At 38.7% G+C, this 20,252-nt stretch overlaps 1 protein-coding gene and 1 pseudogene across 1 annotated transcript in view; both read left to right on the forward strand.

Annotated features, from left to right (window-relative positions):
• LOC110093220 (UV-B-induced protein At3g17800, chloroplastic) overlaps nucleotides 1–15,357 on the forward strand; it is a 55,565-nt gene extending 40,208 nt beyond the window's left edge. The window contains exon 3 of the mRNA XM_020818037.2: nucleotides 14,375–15,357. Coding sequence (XP_020673696.1) covers nucleotides 14,375–15,170 — 796 coding nt within the window. The 3' untranslated portion in view covers nucleotides 15,171–15,357. The remainder of the gene's footprint in view (nucleotides 1–14,374) is intronic.
• A 294-nt stretch (nucleotides 15,358–15,651) lies between these two features.
• Nucleotides 15,652–16,834, forward strand: LOC110093221 (annotated as a pseudogene).
• Nucleotides 16,835–20,252: the final 3,418 nt, after the last annotated feature.

A 20,252-nucleotide genomic window follows, 5' to 3' on the forward strand; every position in this document is an offset into this window, starting at 1 on the left:
GAGAAAGTTATAAAGTGGCTCGTAAGGAATCTAAAAAAGCAATTTGCGATGCAAAGAGCTTAGCTTTTAATGATTTATATAATAGATTAGATACTAAGAAAGGAGAAAGAAATATGTATAAATTAGCCAAATAAAGAGATAGGAGTAGTCAGGATTTAGTTCAAGTAAAGTGTATTAAGTATGAAGATCAAAAAATACTTTTCTTAGAAGATGATATTCAACAAAGGTGGATGAGATATTTTGCTAAACTTTTTAATGAAAATGTGAAAATATGATTCACTTTAGTGACTATCACCCTAAATGAAAATAAAGATTTTTATTTTTATCGGCGTATAAGTAAAACCGAAGTTAGAGAGGCTTTGAAGAAACTGAAGTGTGGAAAAGCTATTGGACCTGATGATATTCCAATAGAGATGTGGAAATTCTTAGGAGATGAAGGAATTTCTTCGCTTACTAAACTTTTTAATACTGTTTTGAAGACTAAAAAGATGCCAGATCAGTAGAGAATGAGTGTGTTAATTCCTATTTTTAAGAATAAAGGTGATGCACAGGAGTGCGAATTATAGAGAAATTAAGTTAATGTGTTATACTTTAAAACTATGGGAGCGAATCATGGAGCGTAGGTTGCGGCGCGATACTAATGTTTCTCAAAATCAATTTGGATTCATGCCGGGTAGGTCTATTGATGCTATCAAGAATTTATGTACTTTTTATTTTATTTGAACAATAGTATATTTTGTTTTCTATTTTATTTTCTTTTCTTTTATAGCTATCCAATGATGGGAAAGCATCCAATGATCATGGTAGGTAGTGCATATGACTTGGTAGACCTTTGGTTTGCTGGCTCGATTGGTCCCTAGCTGCTGGTGGTTCACGGGTTGGCTGTTTTGGAGCATTCGGTTTTGAGCTTGTTCTCTAAGTTGCTTGAGCTGAAGTTTAGTAGCTCTTTAATTCTCAAAAGGTACCTCATTATGAAGTTTACTTTTGGAGTGGCCTTGTCCCTTCCCCTTCCCCTTTTTTTCTTGTCTCTTGGGATTCCGTGGCTTGTATTTAATGGGGGCTGAATTCTATGCTTTGAATTCATTATGGGGTGCTGATTTTTGTGCTTTACCTCTTGGGATCTCATGGCTGGCTCCTTATTCCGTGACCGCCCCTCGTTTCCCGTGGCTGTGGCTCTCGGTCCGTGTGGTTCCCTCGTCTCCCGTGGCTGTCTCCTTGGTTCCTGGTTTGGGAGTTTATCCGTGAGCTTTGGGGGAAGTTTTCTATGCCTATTATGCTTTGGTTCTAATGGAAATTAAAGACATGTGACTCTTGGTATTCCTCTCTCTTGCCTATAAATATGAGAAAATGTTGTGAAGGAAGTTAGTTGATATTTGTGAGCATATTTGCTATTAACCTGCGGGTTTATTCGGAAATCCTGCGGGCTCTTTCCAACCTTCTTTTCTCATCCCCTCCGGAAATCCTGCAGGCTCTTTCCACCCTTTCTTCTCGGGCTTCTAATCTCTTCGTTTCTCCGCAAGTGCTACTCCATCTGTATCCTTCTTCTCAACAGTGAAGCAACTTTAGGGTGTCGTATCTTGGTTGATTTGGAAGCATTTGGGACAGTCTTGCAGTGGTGGACCATCGGTTTGCTAGTTCTATGCACTTTACTTTTTTAACCTACAAATTCGATGCATGTGAGGAACTCGCTCTGACGGTTGTCTGAGGATAGCGTTTTTTTTTTTATTTCTTTAAAATCTCCTAGCATCTTTTGTTGTGTTTGTCTAGTTTTGGGTCGTTAGCGTTTATTTAATAAAATTTGTTTTAAGTTCTACTCATTGTGTCAGATTTCTTCTTGTGTGTCTATTGTGTTCAAGAAATATAGGGTCCCCTATCTTTCTTGTCTACATCATCTATTATTGAAGCCATACATTTATTGAGCGGTATAATGGAGAAATATAAAGAGAATAAGGAGGATCTACATATGATATTTATTGATTTAGAGAAAGCATATGATAAAGTTCCAAGAGAAGTGCTTTGGAGAGTTCTTGAAAAGAAAAAAGTTAATAACGCATCAAATCATTAAAGATATGTATGCAAGAGTTATTACTTGTGTTCAAACACAAGGTGGTTTGACCAAATATTTTCTTATTTCGGTTGGATTACATCAAGGATCAGCCTTAAGTCCATATCTTTTTTCTTTAGTCTTGGATTTTCTCACTAGACATTTGCAAGAGGATGTACCTTGGTGTATGCTTTTTGCTAATGATATTCTTTTTGTTGATAAGATTAGAGAGGGAGTTCAAGGTAAACTTGAATTTTGGAGGTCAACCTTATAGTCTAAAGGTTATCATTTGAGTAGATTTAAAACTGAATATATGGAGTGTAATTTTAGTAGCAATAGACCTACTGAGGGGATTGTGACTTTGAGCGATCAAGTCATTAATAAGAGTACACGTTTTAGATATCTTGATTCTACTGTTCAGAGTGATGGTGAAATAGATGGGGATATTATCAGTAGAATTCAAGTTGGATTGTTGAAGTGGAGGACTGCATCGGGCTTATTGTGCGATAGAAAAGTCCCCCTCAAACTTAAGGGAAAATTCTATAAGATGGTGGTGAGACATGTAATGCTTTATGGTGCTGAATTTTGGCCATTAAAAGAGAAGCATAATACTAAGTTAAGTGTTGCAGAGATGAGGATGCTTTGGTGGATGAGTGGCTTGACCCTTAGAGATAGGATACGAAATGAGCATATACGTGAAAAGGTTGGAGTAGCTCCAGTGGAAGATAAGATTAGAGAGAGCCGCCTTAGATGGTTTGGTCACATTAAATGGAGGCCTTCTGATGACCCGGTTAGAAAAGTTAAGGTATTATATTCAACTTATGTTAAGAAAGGTAGAGGTAGACTTAAAAAGACTTGGTTAGAAAATATTAGAAATGATCTTTCTTTATTAGATTCAAATGAGAATTTGACTTTTTAACCGGACACAATGGCGAAAAAGGATTCATGTAGCCTGTTGACCCTTTCCCGTAGCCAGCAAAGTAGAACAAAAAAAAAAAATGAAAAGAAATTTCAAATCCTATACCTGCTATCTTCCGCTCCCACGTCGCACATCGTAGCCACGTCGTTTGCACGTCGAAGCCATTCCAACGTCTCTTCACGCACGATCGAGCTCGGCATTAAAATGAGACCGAGCTCGTCATTCGCGCGCGCTGGCTCTCTCTGTTCCTCCCTGACTCCCGAGCTCTCTCTCCCGTTCTCTCCCTCTCTCGCTACTGTTCGACCCCGCTCCTTTCCTTTGAAGATCGGAAGTTACACATTTCGATCGGAAACACGAACAAGAGCCGCTCAGCTGTGAAGAAACTTTCTCCCTTTTCACGCCCCATCTCCGGCTCCTTTGTGGTCGTGCGACCTTGCCCCTTCGTCGACGTTCCTTGCCTTCGGATCGGAAGCCAAGACCAGTAGCTCGCCGGCTGTATAGGTAACTTTCTCCCATTCGAGTTTCTTCGGCCGGATCCCGTAAACAAAAAAAGAAGAGGAAAGGAGGGGGGTTGATTCATTTTAATTAATGCTAATTGTTTTTAATTATGATCTAATTATAATTAGAATTAATTAGTTAATTAGGATTAATTAATAATTAGCAATTAATTATTAGTTATAATTGCTTGATTAATTATAATTAATTTTGATTAATTATTAAATTATAATTGTGATTAATTGATTAATTATAATTAATGATTAATTATAATTACCTAATAATTATTATTATTAATATTAATTATAACAAAAGAAAATAAAAGAAAAGATCCTCTCACCCGCCTCGACATCCGTATCCTCCACTGCTGGTCCGCCGATCCCAAAGGTATAATTTCCGGAACCCTTGTTTTCTCTCTTATCTCGGCATGCGTGTCGAGTGGTGGCCCAGTTTTCTCGTAGTTTTCCCCTAAACGGGGGAGACGTCGGGAGGCTGCCGAAATTTCGGGTGAAATATTACTCTACTCGGACCTGTTTTGAAACTTTAAGAGAATAAAGATGTGGACTCAAGTTGAACATTTGAACTGGCACGATGATCTGATTTGGACTATAAAGGACTTGTACTCGAACAAGAATAGTAGACTTGGGGACCTAAATCAGAACAAAATTCTAAAAGATTTCTAAAGATCGAAACTCAAATGAAACGAAATCAAAGTTTAAATCAAATTCAAGTCAATATGAATATGAAATTGTACCTGCAAAGACTCCAGAAGACTTTGAACAATCATTTGAACATACACTCGGACTCAAATGCAAATAAACTAAGTGTGGAATACACTAAAATTTGAACAAGACTCGGACTGCAGGGGACCTATACTTGAACTTGCATTCTGGACTCTAATTGAACATTAATGGCTTGAGCAATTTGAACTCAAACGAGTAATTGAGTTGGATTGTAGGGGACTTGAACAAAAGCTTGAACCTTCAAGAACACGAAGGGACTCAGTCTTGCATCTGGTCTGGACAAAGACTCTGAGCTCGTACTCGAACTCAGACCATACGACATTAAGCGAGGACTTGTAAACTTGATGAATTCAAGTTTGAATGAAATTGAACTTGGACTCAACGCATGCAAAGGTTGAAACTTGGATCACACACGAGGAAACTCAAACTACAAGATCTCGATGCGCGAACTCCTACAACAATCCCCACAAGTGCCTGTTGATTGAGAAGGCAACACTACTACTAGATAGTCAAAGACCCATCCTCTACAAACAAATCCAGACATCAGACCACCTGAGATAGGTGAAAGGTGGATATGATACTGATGTAAATGACTCTTCTATGAATACTTCTAGGGGGTCGTAGCAAATACAATGGATCCCTGCAAATGAGCACGAACCCACTTGTGGATAACAATAGTGGATACATCGTAAATATAGCGGACCACTGTGGACACAAGTACAAGTACCACCCGTGACAAGGGTGATTGAGACGCTGCTAGTATGTCGGGTATAAGGGCAACTCGATGTACGAAAAAGAATACCCCTGGTAGAAGGGAGGAAATGTTTGAACAAATTAGAACCAAACTTCCTGGTGTTCCAAAGTCTCTTCTTAGTTCCATACTTGAGAAGAAAACTATTCTGGTGTCTACAAACACCGAAAATAACGAGTCCGCTACACCGAAGTTCCTAAAAGGAGTTCTTTCCAAATCAGCAGTTGTTGACTCCAAAGTTCAGAAAGATCCTTCCCTGGTGATTGAGAAAGGGGAGTCAATGTCAAGATGAGGAAATACCTCATGACATTCAAATAACGATGCCACCGGATCTGCAACACTTATGCAAGCAGACAGAAGGCGTCTACAATCCACAATGCCACACCACTGGATCTGCAACATTTACGCAAGAAAAGACAGAAGGCGTCTACAATCTACAACTCGACGCCACCGGGTCTTCAACACTTATGCAAGCAGACAGAAGGCGTCTACAATCCACAATGCCACGCCACCAGATCTGCAACACTTATGCAAGCAGACAGAAGGCGTATACAATCTACAACTCGACGCCACCGGATCTGCAACATTTACGCAAGCAGACAGAAGGCATCTACAATCCACAATGCCACGCCACCGGATCTGCAACATTTACGCAAGCAGACAGAAGGCGTCTACAATCTACAACTCGACGCCACCGGATCTGCAACACTTATGTAAGCAGACAGAAGGCATCTACAATCCACAATGTCATGCCACCGGATCTGCAACATTTACGCAAGCAAACAGAAGGCGTCTACAATCTACAACTCAACACCACCGAATCCGCAACGCTCGTACTAGCGGACATAAGGCGTCTACAAATACATTCAAAATACCTCTGCACGTGCACTATAAATTGTATACACATAGATACACTAAAAGGGGTAAAAGCAATTATAAAACCCGCAAGGGCACCGGCAAGCGTGTTATTGGTACATACATGACGTTTAGGGATGCTGCGCGGGTTATTAAACTTGAACCCGATTATTCTAAGTAGATAAAAGGAGTTGACAGGGTTCAATTATAAAATTCCCCCAAATACCTTCATGGGCCCCGACGAGCGTGTTATTGGTACACACGTGACGTCTAGGGATGCTGCGCGGGTCAATGAGTGAATTCAAGTTCGAACCCGATAATTCTATATAGATTAATAGGAGTCGACAAGGTTCGAACCAACAAACAAATATGTGGTCGTGGCGACCAGAATATTTGTTTTAATACATTCATATTAGGCCTTCAAAAACCTAAAATTAAGAGAATTCACTCTCAAAGACATAAAGCCTACGAAACCCGATCCTCTGCCGACAGCCAGACAGAGTCGACAAGGTTCAAGCTTTAAATGGAAATGACCCCGAACACCCCGATGATGGCCGTGTTGATTGCTTATATCAATCAGAGGGGTTCACAAATAATTTACAACGCCGTTCCAAATATCCAAAAAAACCCAAAAAACTCCACAAAAATCCCAAAATTCCAAAAATATTTAAAATTGAAATAAATCCATTAACACTTAAAACAAAATTCATCCACCCTCCACAACAGTTTGTCGAGGTGGACAAATTCAAAATCTACTTCTGCTCACAAAGAGCCAAATGCCTAGTCGAAAATATCACTAGGATCCATTATTAAACAATCTCCTGCCAGTAAGGATGTGGTACGTGTCCTCTAACCGGCGGTTTCACCATCAAATGGCACCGCAGGATAAACGGTTATGACCCGGGGACCTCTGAACCGAGTGGTTTTGCCGCCAAATGGCACCACAGATAGCGGTTATGGCCAGAGCCAATACGCTCTTTAGTGGCGTTAAATCCTTGAGATATGAATCAATAGGATATGATTGATAGGGCACAAAGCCCTCTGTTAGTTAAGGTGGATTTAACTTTGTCCCCTTAGGCAAATACCTATCCCAGGTCTACAAGGTCCCCTTTGACGAAGCAACCCATGGCTGCCGACAAGGATCCTTCTGTCAGGTTGGGTCGACTACCTCCTCTGATTAAGTAGACCATGGACCACGATGGCCCGGGATGACGGAACCATGGGATCTTGATCGGGTCTATCATCCATTCCCCCACCATCTGCTTTAAGTGCAAGATGGTGAAGTTTCTATTTTAAATATCAATTTTTCCAATCTCCAAATTTTCCAAACTTTTCAAATACCCAAATTCAAACCCAATTTTCAATATCCAAACCTATGCTACTACTATATGCCAGATGCACGTATTTCTATACGAATCTGATTGACGACTAGCCTTAATCAAAAGTTCTCTCTCATGATTGAGATGGGTAATTAACTATAGGGGCTTGCGCCTATAAGAAACCAGAACTCAGATCATAAAGTCCTCACAAAATGAGGGCGAAATCTCTGGGTAGTGTCTTGTCTACAAACCCATCTGCCTTCCAAAATTTACCCCGGAACTTATCGGTTAAAACTCCCTCGCCGAATAAAAGAAAAAAAACGGCGCGGAGGCCGGGGCCGAATTTTCGGATCCCACATAGCCGACCATGTTGTTGTTGTTGTGGGGAGCAGTATCTGTAGTTTCTTATTCATTGCCACATCTATTATCGTCATTTTGGTGGGTGGCTCATTTCTCTCATTATCTCCTTTAGTGGGGTCTCCCTGAAGGGCTGGACTTCTTTTCCTTGTCGTCCTCTCCCCCTAACCTAATGGAGAGACCTTGCCAAGGTATTTCAGCACTATAGGGTTTGCAGTAAATCGCACCTTTGAATGTCATCTACACATGAAGGAAGAAATACTAAGATGAGTAGAAAAGTTTAAGAAAATTTTAAAAAAAATTCAAGCAAAGCTCCTTACTATAAAATATATTGTGTAGGTAGTGTAAGTAGGGGAGGTGATGCTTGGTAATAAGTGACTCCTGCTAAGGCACTTCAGTTTCTTCTCCTCGTTAAGTGTAGGGATGGTCATCTTTGGCAAAGGGATTGGCACAGTCGACACAAACTAGTTTACCAAGCTACTAATAAAAACAAACTTCGCCTTATGCACCGGTGTAGTCATCCTCATCATCATGGACAAGACTTTAGTAGTTAACACAGTGGAATAAGTTCACCGTCTAGAACAGGTTCATTATCTAGGGAAGCTTGTATTCTACCATGAAGACAATGAACGAGATGACACTCGCCATGGAATTCAGTAGTATCTGAGCTAGGATAATTCCATGGAAATCCAGGATATATGGGAACAAGTAGGAGAAGGGTTGTCCCAACCCTAGCTTGAAATTGTCGTAGGGGATGCATAACTCCTTGTAGAATATGTTCAAATGCTCATCCTTTGTGGGAGTTCACACTTGAAGTGTGATCTTCCCGAAGCAGCAAGCGAGGAAGATAGGTTGGCGAAATTAACTAACTCCTTATATATTTGCAAGCAATCAAATTATGCAAAAGCAGTGACACATTTGCAAAAAGTCGCCATGTTTTATGAGTGGTCATTCTAAGGACTAGGGAGGTCAAGGAAAATATAATATATAGCTCTATCGAGGGGCATTTATTGTGAAGAAGAGATGCACAAATATCGAGGTACAAATTAAATCCGCTTTAAATATGTAGATCTCATCCATAGATTTTCATCATGCTTGTGTATTTGGCGGCTGCCTATTCGCTTATCCTAATGAGTAATCACTAATAATCACGTACCACACATTTGCCCATAGGTCGCTTATTGTGTACCTCGCCAAGAAGTTCCATTTATAGTGAAGTAACTAAACTGCCCCAAGTTGCAATTTCATGAATAAGTAATGAACTCTCCACCTATGAATAATAGCTTGCTCATGGCAGTAAAGGACAAAAGTCAAAATTAAAAATATTATATGTGCTACTCACTGTTCAAAGTATATGCATTAGAGATTTCCATAATGTCATAATTGTAGCACTTTTTGTGGTCTTATAAGACTAGACATTATCTCGATATAGAAATCATCATACTTATCAATACATCATAAATAAGGTACTCGCATAATTAAAAAAAGAATGCAATAGAAGTAAAGTTGTCTCCCAAATATAAATTTTTTATCACTTTTGCATTGGATTAGACACATTTACACATTACCATAAACAAAAGTAGTGTGTGACTACTAGCTACCACAAAAAACCCTACATAGTGGGTCATTAGCCATCTCAAATGGCATGACAATCTAAGTCTCCCCTAGTTCTCTAATGACTCTAAATGAAGCTTCATCCCTCTACAAAGGAACTCGCCTTCATCAGGCCACATTTCATTGCCACCTTAGCTTGTAGGTTAAGCTAAGTCCTAGAATTGAGCATTCACCATTGAGATGGTACCCATTTGAGAGCCACCCAGCTCTCCCACTACACCTTGATGGTTCATCATCTTCTCAAGGATGGTGACTCGCTTGGCAAAAGTCTCCAAAGTGATCAACTGATAGGAAACACTTGAAGATCTTAAGTAAATCCTATTAATCTCGAAAAACACAACGAGAAATCTCCACAAATACAACGGAAAATCAAAGAAAAACAAGAATTTTATTGCAAGAACACAAACTAACGGAAGAAAATACAAGATGCAATTGAACCTCTATTCGAGAGGAGGATCTATCTCTCCCAATCTCTTGACGCCGCTAGAGCCCAAAACCCAAACCTAAGAGATCTCAAATTCATCCCAAATTTAAGATGCCCTAACGCTAGGAAAATAAACTATTTAATGCATACAATCCAAAAGGAAATCCCTAAACAGTCGCTACATTCAAATTTCCCTCCCAAAATCCCTCAAAAATATTTCCTAAAATGTTATATGGAAACTTGCGGTCCGATTGGCACGCAGGAGAGGCGGAACTTCCGCCTCTATCCTTTTGGGCCGGTCCCGTGCGGACCGGTCCAATGGACCAGTCTAATAATACTCTCCTCCTAAATATCCACCTTGTCTGTAAGGTGTAAAGATGATACTCTCCTCCATTCCCTCTTCATCACAAACGGTAAAAACTTGAAGATTCCGGTCCTTACACTTGGGCCCCATCGTATACCTCTTGTCACATCTAAAATAGAGCCCCTTCACCATTTTCTCATGTAATTTAGTTTCTGTGAGCTTCTTGAAGTTGTCTCCATGTCTTACTCCTACAGTCTTCTCCTTTAAAGTCTCTCAAAAAGTACCCAGTGTCGGCTCCTTGGGTGCCAGAAAGGTAGTGATCCTCCTATTCGGACCTCTTGAGCTGTTGCCTCCTATCTCTCTCTCCAAGTTCCTCTGATCTTCCACTAATTGAGCTAACTACATAGCCTCGCCCAAGTCTCGAGACTTCTCTTCTCTAAGTGCTGCCCGAATCTCTATTATCAACCCCTTCATGAAATTTTCCTCTAGTACCGTCTCAGGAAGGCGCTGCAATCGGCTAGCAAGGTACTTGAATCTCTCCAGGTACTCCATCGTCGAACCATCCTATGTTAAGGCAAAGAACTACTCGTAGAAGTCTCCTTCTCTGTCGGTTCGGAAACGTATTATCAAACAATCATTGAGCTCCCTCTAACTCCGTATGGGTCGTCGCATGTCCCTCCATTGGTACCAAGCCAAAACCTTCCCCTCCAAACATAGGCCCACTATCATTAGTCTCTCCTCCGTCAGCCCCTTGATGACAAAATATATTTCTACCTTGTAGATCCACTGATGCTTATCCTCTCCCTCAAATATTGGAATTTTTAGTTTCCTCACCCTCGAATCGCCTCCGTTCCCTCCATAATTTTCCGTTCCACAAGACGGAGGTTCCCCCAAGTGTCTCAATCATCCCTTTTGCACTCACACCCAAACAATTCATCAAATTCTGACATTCTCTTTTCAAATTTTGCACCCCTTGGATCATAATAAATCCCCGAACTTTCAATTCCAACCCCCTTTCGGTCATAATTATCCCTTTTCCTTTCAAACTACGCCCCTCTTCTCTGAAATTTAGCACCACTTTTTTCATGCTTCACCTCCTCACGCCTCTTCTCATGCTCTCTACTCGTCTCCTCCCTAGGAACAGGCTCTAGGAGAGATATTCTCTCTTTTCCCTTTTGAATCTCCAGCTCTTGATCTTCCCTTTGACTTATTGGATTAATTTTTTCCCCACTTCCTGGTTTATGGGAGGCTTCTCTCGCCTTTGATGATGCCGTTTTGGATTGGCCCTCGAGCAACTTCTTCAACATCTCTCTCAGGTTGGAAAAATTCCCATCCATCTTTCCGTGGATGGCTGAAATTTGACTTTTGACATCTGAAAGTTTAGCGTGGAGATCTGAAATTTCAGTTTTCAATTGTCTGATCTCCCCTTCCAATCATTCCTTCAAAACATCCACTTTCTTAGCCGCCATCGATGCCCTGATTTTTCTTGGACTCAAAAATCTGAATCTCAATTTCAAAAACAACAAAACAGCCCTCTTCCGGTTAAAATTCAGCCACTAATTTTCTCCAAAAACTCCCCTAAACAGTCCCAAAATCTACTCTGATACAAATTTGATAAAAATCACTTGAAGATATCAAGTAAATGCAATCAATTTCGAAAAGACAGTGAGAAATCTTCACAAATACAATGAAAAATCATAGAAAAACAAGAATTTTATTGCAAGAATACAAAATTAACGAAAGAAAATATAAGATACAATTGATTCTCCATTTGAGAGCAGAATTTATCTCTCCCAAATCTTTAGATGCTGTTAGAGCCCAAAACCTAAACCTAAGAGATCTCAAATTCAAGATGCCCTAACCCTATGAAAACAAACTATTTAATGCATACAATCCAAAAGGAAATCCCTAAACAGTCCTTACATTCAAATTTCTCTCCTAAATCCCTCAAAAATTCTTCCTAAAATGTTATGTGTAATGTTGCGGTACTATCGGCATACGTAGGAGAGGCGAAACTTTCGCCTCTGCCCGCCTGGGCTGGTCCCGTGTGGACTGGTTGGATCGGTCCAATGGACTGGTCTAACATCGACCTTTGAGGAGGAATCCCATAATTGAAAAATCCTATTGATAATGAATAGAGCAGTTTCTCTGTTGCCACCTTAGAGGTTGGATCCTCTTGCTCCTTGGCAGGTGCCTCCTCCTCTGTCTCTATCTACCTACCTGCCCACCATAGTGTGATTCATTACTACTAAAGGCTTGACAATCTAAGTGTTGCATGCAAGAGGCACCCCTATCATTAAAAGTGTAGGATTAGCAATTAAAAATTCCTTATTAAGAAAACACAGAGGAACTATTAAGAGCTTGTCATATAAGACTATTGTCTTTGTGTGTAGTCCAAGTGCCCATTGTGTCAAAGAAAATTCATTGAGCTCTCTTAGCGGATGCTTGGATAGCTTGCTTGAATTTCATGAAATCATTGGTTCATTTGCATCAGACACCCATCCACTTGACAAAGCTCACCCTAAATATCAGAGATAATTTTTCTTCTTACCTTCAGCTATTGGGGGTGTCTGCTTAGCTCCACGGGAGGCCACCATAACGCCAATAGGGGCCACTTCTTAAGTATGCATCGCTTCCGCTGGGCATCATCCTCAAATTAATTGATAGGTCATCGAGTCGGTGGAGAGGTCCACTCTCCCAAGGCTCACCTGCATCACCACCTACAGCAACAAATTTACCAGATCCTACTACCTTAGTCGTCAGAGCTGTAGTCATGTTAGTCCGCGAGGTTTTTTTGCCCTCCTTTCTATTTAGTTGCCTTTTCCAAAGTGAAAGGTGGCCTTATTTGTTTAATGTTGGACAATGCTTACTTGGCAAGCTCAATTTTTATAATACTCGTAGATCTCACTGTTTCCGTCAAACACTCGAAAAAGCGAAGAAAACCTAGTGCAACAATGATTCTTATGGAGGTTTGGACACACCTTTTGTTTTCTTGAGTTGGTGAGGTTTGTTCGCCCTCCATTATGTTTGCTCGCCTTTTCCAAAGTGGAAGGTGGCTTCTTTATTTCTTTAGTGCGGGAAAAGGCTAGCTTGGCAAGCTACATTTTTACAACGCTCGCAGATCATTGGTTCAAACACTCGGAGAAGTGAAGAATCCCACGCAAAAATTGCTTCTTATAGAGGCTGGTCATTTTCTTATGAGTTATTTGTTTGGGCTCTTTGATTCTAGGTTGCTGTGCTAAATCTATTTTCTTTTTATGTAGTTTTCAGATCATATTCCTGAACTGGAAAGCCAGGCAATGAGCAATGTAACTACGTTATTTTGTATTATTGAAAATTTGGCCTAGCTATGATCATGAACCATGATAATTTGTATCATTGAAAATTTTGATAGCGTTTCCGAATTATGTTGCAGGATTTGGACACACCCTTTATCCTCTTTAGTCGGAGAGGTTTGTTTGCTCTCCTTTCTTTTTGGTTGCCTTTTCCAAAGTGAAAGGTGGCTTTCTTTATTTGTTTAATGTTGGATAAGGCTTACCTGGCAAGCTTGATTTTTATAATACTCGTAGATTCACCGTTTCCTTCAAACAGTCGAAGAAGTGAAGAAAACCCAGTGCAAAAATATTTCTTTTGGAGGTTTCGATATACCCTTTATCCTCTTTAGTCGGAGAGGTTTGCTCGCCCTCCTTTATGTTTGGTCGCCTTTTCCAAGGTGGCAGGTAGCCTTCTTTATTTGTTTAATATTGGAAAAGGCTAACTTAGCAAGCTACATTTTTATAACGCTAGTAGATCTTGCTGGTTCAAACACTTCGAGAAGTGAAGAATCCCGCGCAAAAAATGCTTCTTGTAGAGGCCGACCATTTTCTCATGAGTTTTTTTTTTTGGCTCTTTGATTCTAGGTTACAGTGCTGAACTCATTTTCTTTTCATGTAGTTTTCTGATCATATTCCTGAACTAAAAAGCCAAACAATGAGCAATGTAACTACGCTATTTTGTATTATTGAAAATTCGGCCAGGCTATGTGCATGATCTATGTTAATTTGTATCACCGAAAATTTTGATTCCGTTTCCGAATTTATGTTGCAAGTGGAACTACGACCTTTTTTTTTTAACATTGCTAAGTGAAAGTTGAGACTTGCTACCCAGAAACTGAATTCCTCGCATAAAGAAGCTCATACTTGTTTGACGGAGGACCTGTACTCCTCTTCAATGTCATCTTATCTCCGTTAGGAATCAACATTCCCTCGTTTTGAAGTGCTGTTTTTTCATAAGTGTATATAGTTAGAGATCGACGTGACGTGATGTTTAAGAAGCAAACACTAGACATTCATGACTCCTGACCCCTTCTTTCCATGCCATGCACTTAGCAATTTTAAATTTTGTTTATATAGTTCTCTTATTAAGTAGACATTCCCATTGTTTTGTGGGGAATGATAGTATAGCTTCTCTTAAAATACAAATCTTCCTTTGTGGGTGTATTGCTACATCTATATTTTTCCTGGTATCTACAAAATATTAATTACCAGCTGCTTCTAACGATGACTCTCAGGAGGATTGCAGAAATGAAAGAAATTAAGTGCCAGCATGCAGCTGAGGAGGTCATGTACATGCTAATTGTGCACAGCTTCTCAAAAATCAACGTCCCCATGGTCCCCAACTTATCTAAATGCATGACTAACGGTAAGCTTGACATATGGTCATCAAAGGACCAAGAACTGGGATCAATACATGGAATGGAGCTTTTGGAAATGGTGAGAGAACACCTCTCAAACATTCTCAGATTGCAGGGAAAATGTGATTCCACAGGCAACTGGACTACAATTAAGATTGAGAGGCTACAGCTTGGCCGGCTTTATGCTGCTTCCATAATGTATGGGTACTTCCTGAAATCCGTCAGCCTGAGATACTCTCTGGAACTCGGTCTTTCTTCAAACAATGAAGACCTTCTTTGGGATCAAATGATCCATACATCACGGCCTCATTGGCCAAAGCTGGGGCAGAAGAATGTTGTGACTCTAGGTTGCTCTGTTAACAAAGCTGCTTCCTTGTATGCTGCTGCACAGAGGGGTAATGCTGATAAGCTCAGAGGCTACATGATGGGATTCAATTCAGCCACATTAAAACTATGCTCGAAATTGAGATCTTTTGAGGCTGCTAATCTAATTGAGAACCATAGCTGGGCTCTGTTTGGAAATCCAGACACAAGTTCCCTTGACAAGGATGAGGTGGTTGTTATTTTGGTTTCAGGGTTGAAGAGATTGATACTTGAAGCAGTGGCTTTTGGAACTTTCTTGTGGGATGTGGAATGGTATGTGGACTCCAAGTACAGATTAAAAGACAACTAATGACTAATGCAAGCTAGAGTTTTGTAAATGTATGAGATTCAATAAATGTTAGGGGCCGTTTGATATTTCGTTGGCCGCATCTCTTTTGAGAGTAGATCGCATGTACATGTAACTTTTGGAAACAGTTTAGTTGAATTATTCGACACATTTTTGATGATATATATTTTTTAAATATTGGGATTATTAACTGCAATTGGTAAAAATGAAATAATTATTGCATGTTAATTTTTTATTTGCAATTGGTACACCCTTCATCCTCTTTAGTCGCGTTGGTTGCCTTTTCCAAAGTGAAAGGTTTTCTTTATTTGTTTAATGCTGGATACGGCTAGTTCAGCATGTTGGATTTTTATAATGCTGCAGATCTCATTGGTTCCATCAAACACTTAAAAAAGTGAAAAATTCCTGAGTGAAAATGCTTATTATAGAGGTTGGTCAATTTCTCGTGAGTTATTTATTTTGGCCCCTTCGCTTCTAGGTTGCTATGTTGGACCCATTTTCTTTTGATGTTGCTGATCGTATTCCTGAACTGGAAAATCAGACAATGAGCAATGTAACTATATTATTTGTATCATTGAAAATTTGGCCTGGCTATGTGCACGTAACTACTATGTTAATTTGTATCATTGAACGATAGCGTAGCTCTTCTTAAAATGCAAATCTTCCTTTGTGGGTTTATTGTTACATCATATTCTTCCTGTTATCTCCAAATTAAAATATTTAACTCCCAGCTGTTTCTAACGGTGAATCTCCGGAGGATACCAGAAATGAAAGAAATTGAGTACCAATGCTACTGAGGACGTCATGTACATGCTAGTTGTGCACAGCTTCTCTAAAATCAACGTCCCCGTGGTCCCCAACTTATCTAAATACGCAAGTAATGGTAAGCTTGACATATGTTAATCAAAGTATCAAGAACTAGGATCAATACATGGAATGGAGCTTTTGGAAATGGTGAGAGAACACCTCTCAAACATTCTCAGATTGCAGGGAAAAGGCGATTCCGCTGGAAATTGGACTACAACTAAAATTAAGAGGCTACAACTTGGCCGGCGTTATGCCTTTTTCATAATGTATGGATACTTCCTGAAATCTGTCAGCCTGAGAGACTCTCTAGGGCTCAGTATTTCTTCAAACAATGGAGACCTTTGGGATGATATGACGCCCCATTGCCCAAAGCAGGGGCAGGAGAACAGCGGGACTCTAGGCTGCTCTGTCGACAAAGCTGCTTCCTTGTATGCTGCTGCACAGAGGGGTAAAGCTGATAAGCTGATAAGCTTAGAGGCTACATGATGTGATACAATTCAGCCACATTAAAGCCATGCTCGAAGTTGAGATCTCTTTAGACTGCTGATCTAGAGTAGAACCATAAACAGGCTCTGTTTTTAGAAATCCACAGACCAGTTCCCTTGGGCCTTGACAAGGATGAGGTGGTTGTTATTTTGGTTGCAGGGTTGAAGAGATTGATACTTGAAGCAATGGCTTTTGGAACTTTCTTGTGAGATGTGGAATGGTATGTGGACTAAAGTATAGATTAAGGCTTCGTTTGGGACGACTTGCTTTCAACTTTATAAAGTACTTTTTAGTATAAAAATTTTGATTTTTGTACTAGAAAGTTGCTTTATGAAACAGTAAGAAAGTCATCCCAAACAAAGCCTAAAGGACAACTAATGCAAGCTAGAGTTTTGTAAATGTTTGAGTATCAATAAATGTTAGTTAGGGACCATTTGATATTTCGTTGGCCGCAACTCCTTTGAGAGTTGATCAAATGTACGCAACTTTTGGAAACATATATATATATATATTATATTTTGTTATTATTGATTGCAATTTGTACAAATGAAATAATTATTGGATGTAAAATTTTCATTTGCTTAATTGGTTTGGTGCCAGGGCAATTACTTGGGTATCGTAGAGAATGAGTGGGAATATTACATAGTGAAGGAAGAGTTCATGTAAGTATTAGCTTCAGTTCTAAGTTCATTGATGTAGCTCAACAGGTATTTCATAAATTGATTCACAATATTTTGCACCATTTTAATTTTTTTAAATTTTAAGCGTAGTTGGAAAGCTGGTGAAAAATTAGTTTGAAGGTGGGTTAAAGTTAGATGGTTGAAAAATAGTTAAAAGATGTTAAGTAAGATTGGCTGATCATCATCTATGATCCATGGATGGGGCTGCTCTGATTTAAATCCTATGCAATCTAAAGCATTGTTCAAAATATTTGCAATAAATTACACATCACTCTACAGTTATCAAAAGAGGTTATACTAAACCTCAAGTTTGAGCAAAATAATGGGTTGTGGTGTTAGATCCAAATTTATATGTGGAAGGAATTAAACCATACTAAGTAGGTCGAAGCTGATGAGCTTGAACCTATGAGAATGGAGATTAGAGATAGCATTGAAATTTGAGGAAAGTTTGTAGAATGCTCAAGAAACTAGGTGTATCAAAAATAGCAAAGTATCCATAATGTCAGGCAAAAGGTCTTCCAGCTATTTTTCATCAACTCTTATTTATATGATTAAGAGGGTTATAAGAAAGGAAATATAGAAAACAAGTAAAAAATATATATAATGCTACTCATATCAACTATACAATGCTATACATTACTTTAGACATATGTCCCCTTCTGATTGATGGGTATAAAGTAAGGTTGTACAGTTTCATTGATCTGTACGTAGTCAAGTTCAATTGTGTCAATTATGCATTAGGCAAGCTTTGTAGTCTAAGAGAACTTGGTAGTGTCGAATAGGAGGGGTGGAAGCAAGTTTTGGATAAATAATTCTTTAAAAGAAATATTGTAGTGGAGATTGATAAATAATTCTTTACCTACGTATTGCTGGTTAAATTATAGAAAACTTTGAGATTCTTACGGTGTCTGAGTGATTGTTTCGAAGAAGAAGATGGTAATCAAATTTCTTTCATTGTAGAAAGCTAAGTGAAATATTTGATACGCTGAATAAATGGGGTATTTACCTACCTAGATTCAATAATCTATCTCAATGTTTGAAGAATTTGAAAAAGTTGGCTTTATCTAGTTCTGGTGCAGTAAGATTGTATTTATCTTTGGTATATCATAATTGGAAAATTAGAAATTTCTTTATGCATGGATCTAAGGTTCCTAATTCAGTTACAATAGCAGCTCAGGTTCTGTCTTTTTCAGTGCAACCTCTTTTTCTTTTTTCAATTTGCAATAACTAGGATACTAATCGGCATTTGGTGCTGTCAAAAAATTGATTCCCCCTCCCACAAATTGGATTAAATTGAATGTTGATGCTTCATTAATACAGTCTAATGAAGCAATCATAGCAGAAGTATTATGAGACCACTAAGGAAAATTGTGCTCGCGTATGGAACGAAATTATTGCATTGGGATATCTCTTTATTGGAATTAATTGCTATTTTCGACTTCAAGAAAGTAATACAAGATTGGATTATAGAGAAGAAAGGCATTATTATTAAAGGAGACAACATCAATGTGGTTAAGCTTTTGCATAAGTTTGTGATGAAGACTAATCGGAATAACAAAGTTCACCGCATGGATTTTTCTTTTCTTAATATTTTTCATAATGTAAATTTTTATTTTGTTTCTAGATAGGGTAATAGAGTGGAGGATTTTTGTTCTCATTATGCCCTCTTAGGTAACTTTTATTTGGAGGTCATTATTTTTGGTGAACTTCCATCAAGTGTTATTGACTCGATAAGCAAGGATAATGATATATTAGCTATCACTTAGGTTTCTTTGTATCATTATATTTTATGCATTAATGCAATTTGCATATCTTCAAAAAAAAAAAAAAAAAAACTAACATCCACGTGTGATAATCTATTGATTTGAGAAAAGTATAGATGCAAATTTTTCTAAAATCAAAAGGAATGTTACCAAATAATGGTGGCCGTGTTATTGAATATCCTTTCGCAGTATTAGGATTTCTAAATTTAATCATTTATCATTTTTCAAAATTTTCTAAAATTTAGTTTCCCTCTCTGATACCATTTGAAAGTTCTTGAAGATTGTTAAACTTCAAAGAACTAGCCCGAGGTTAACCAAAAGGTGGGGTGAATTGATAATTTAAAAATTTCCTTAAAAAAAGATAATGTTTTTATAACTTTTTTCAATATATGAAATCGAACAATTTTATCACTCGCTGTGGGAGCCATAATAACAAAAAGATCTAAGCTTTCAACCACACATTTAATCATAGAAAAAATAAAGTGAGAAAAATAATAAGAATAAACACACCAAAATTTATAGTGGTTTGGTCCAACCTGACTTATGTCAACTCCCCAAAAATCTCCATTTCAAGTATTGCACTAAAACAAGTGTCTCCTTTTTACCCCACAGCAAGGCAGAGAAGGCTTTATAAAATCACTTTCACTAACCCAGTGCGACGGAGAACTAGAAGCTTTTCACACCCTCAAGGTGATAGTAGCGTACCTCGAATCTTCTTTTCTCCTTCTAAAAGAAGGAAGAGTACTTTGAATCCTTGTTCACGCTTTAGGTGATGGAGGAGAACCATTACCTAGTGCTATAGAATGTCTCCCTGGAGAAACCAAATAATCAAGGAAGAAACTTGAAGAAGATAGTCAAGAATCTTTCTTAGAGTAACCTTGTGAATCCCTCACAACTCTCTCTCTCACAAAAAGCTCTCTCTCTCTTCTCTCCTAAAGCTCTCCTAAACTCCTCTATACTCCCTCTCAAACACTTAATAGCCAAAAGCTCTTGAACATATCTTGGTGATAGTTTAAATAGAGAGCCTCTCGAAAAGATTTTAATTTCAATATGTCGTTTAATATCATCCAGTATGATCTTTTGATCATCCTATATGATTAGTACAAAATAGCCCTTTTAGATAGTATGAACTACATCATCCAATAAGATCAATTCAAGAGTTTGTATTGATCATCTAGTATGATAGGCGACTATAAATTATCGTCCCACGTATCGCTCGGGTTGTATAATATGAAATTGAGGGTATTTCATCTTGTACGATAGGTGATGATAAATTACCATCCCATGCTTTGTTCAGATCGTACAGTATGATCATTACCAATCATCTTGTACGATTTGATTAAAAAAAT

The sequence above is a fragment of the Dendrobium catenatum genome, unplaced genomic scaffold, assembly GCF_001605985.2.
Source record: "Dendrobium catenatum unplaced genomic scaffold, ASM160598v2 fragScaff_scaffold_665, whole genome shotgun sequence".
NCBI lineage: Eukaryota > Viridiplantae > Streptophyta > Magnoliopsida > Asparagales > Orchidaceae > Dendrobium > Dendrobium catenatum.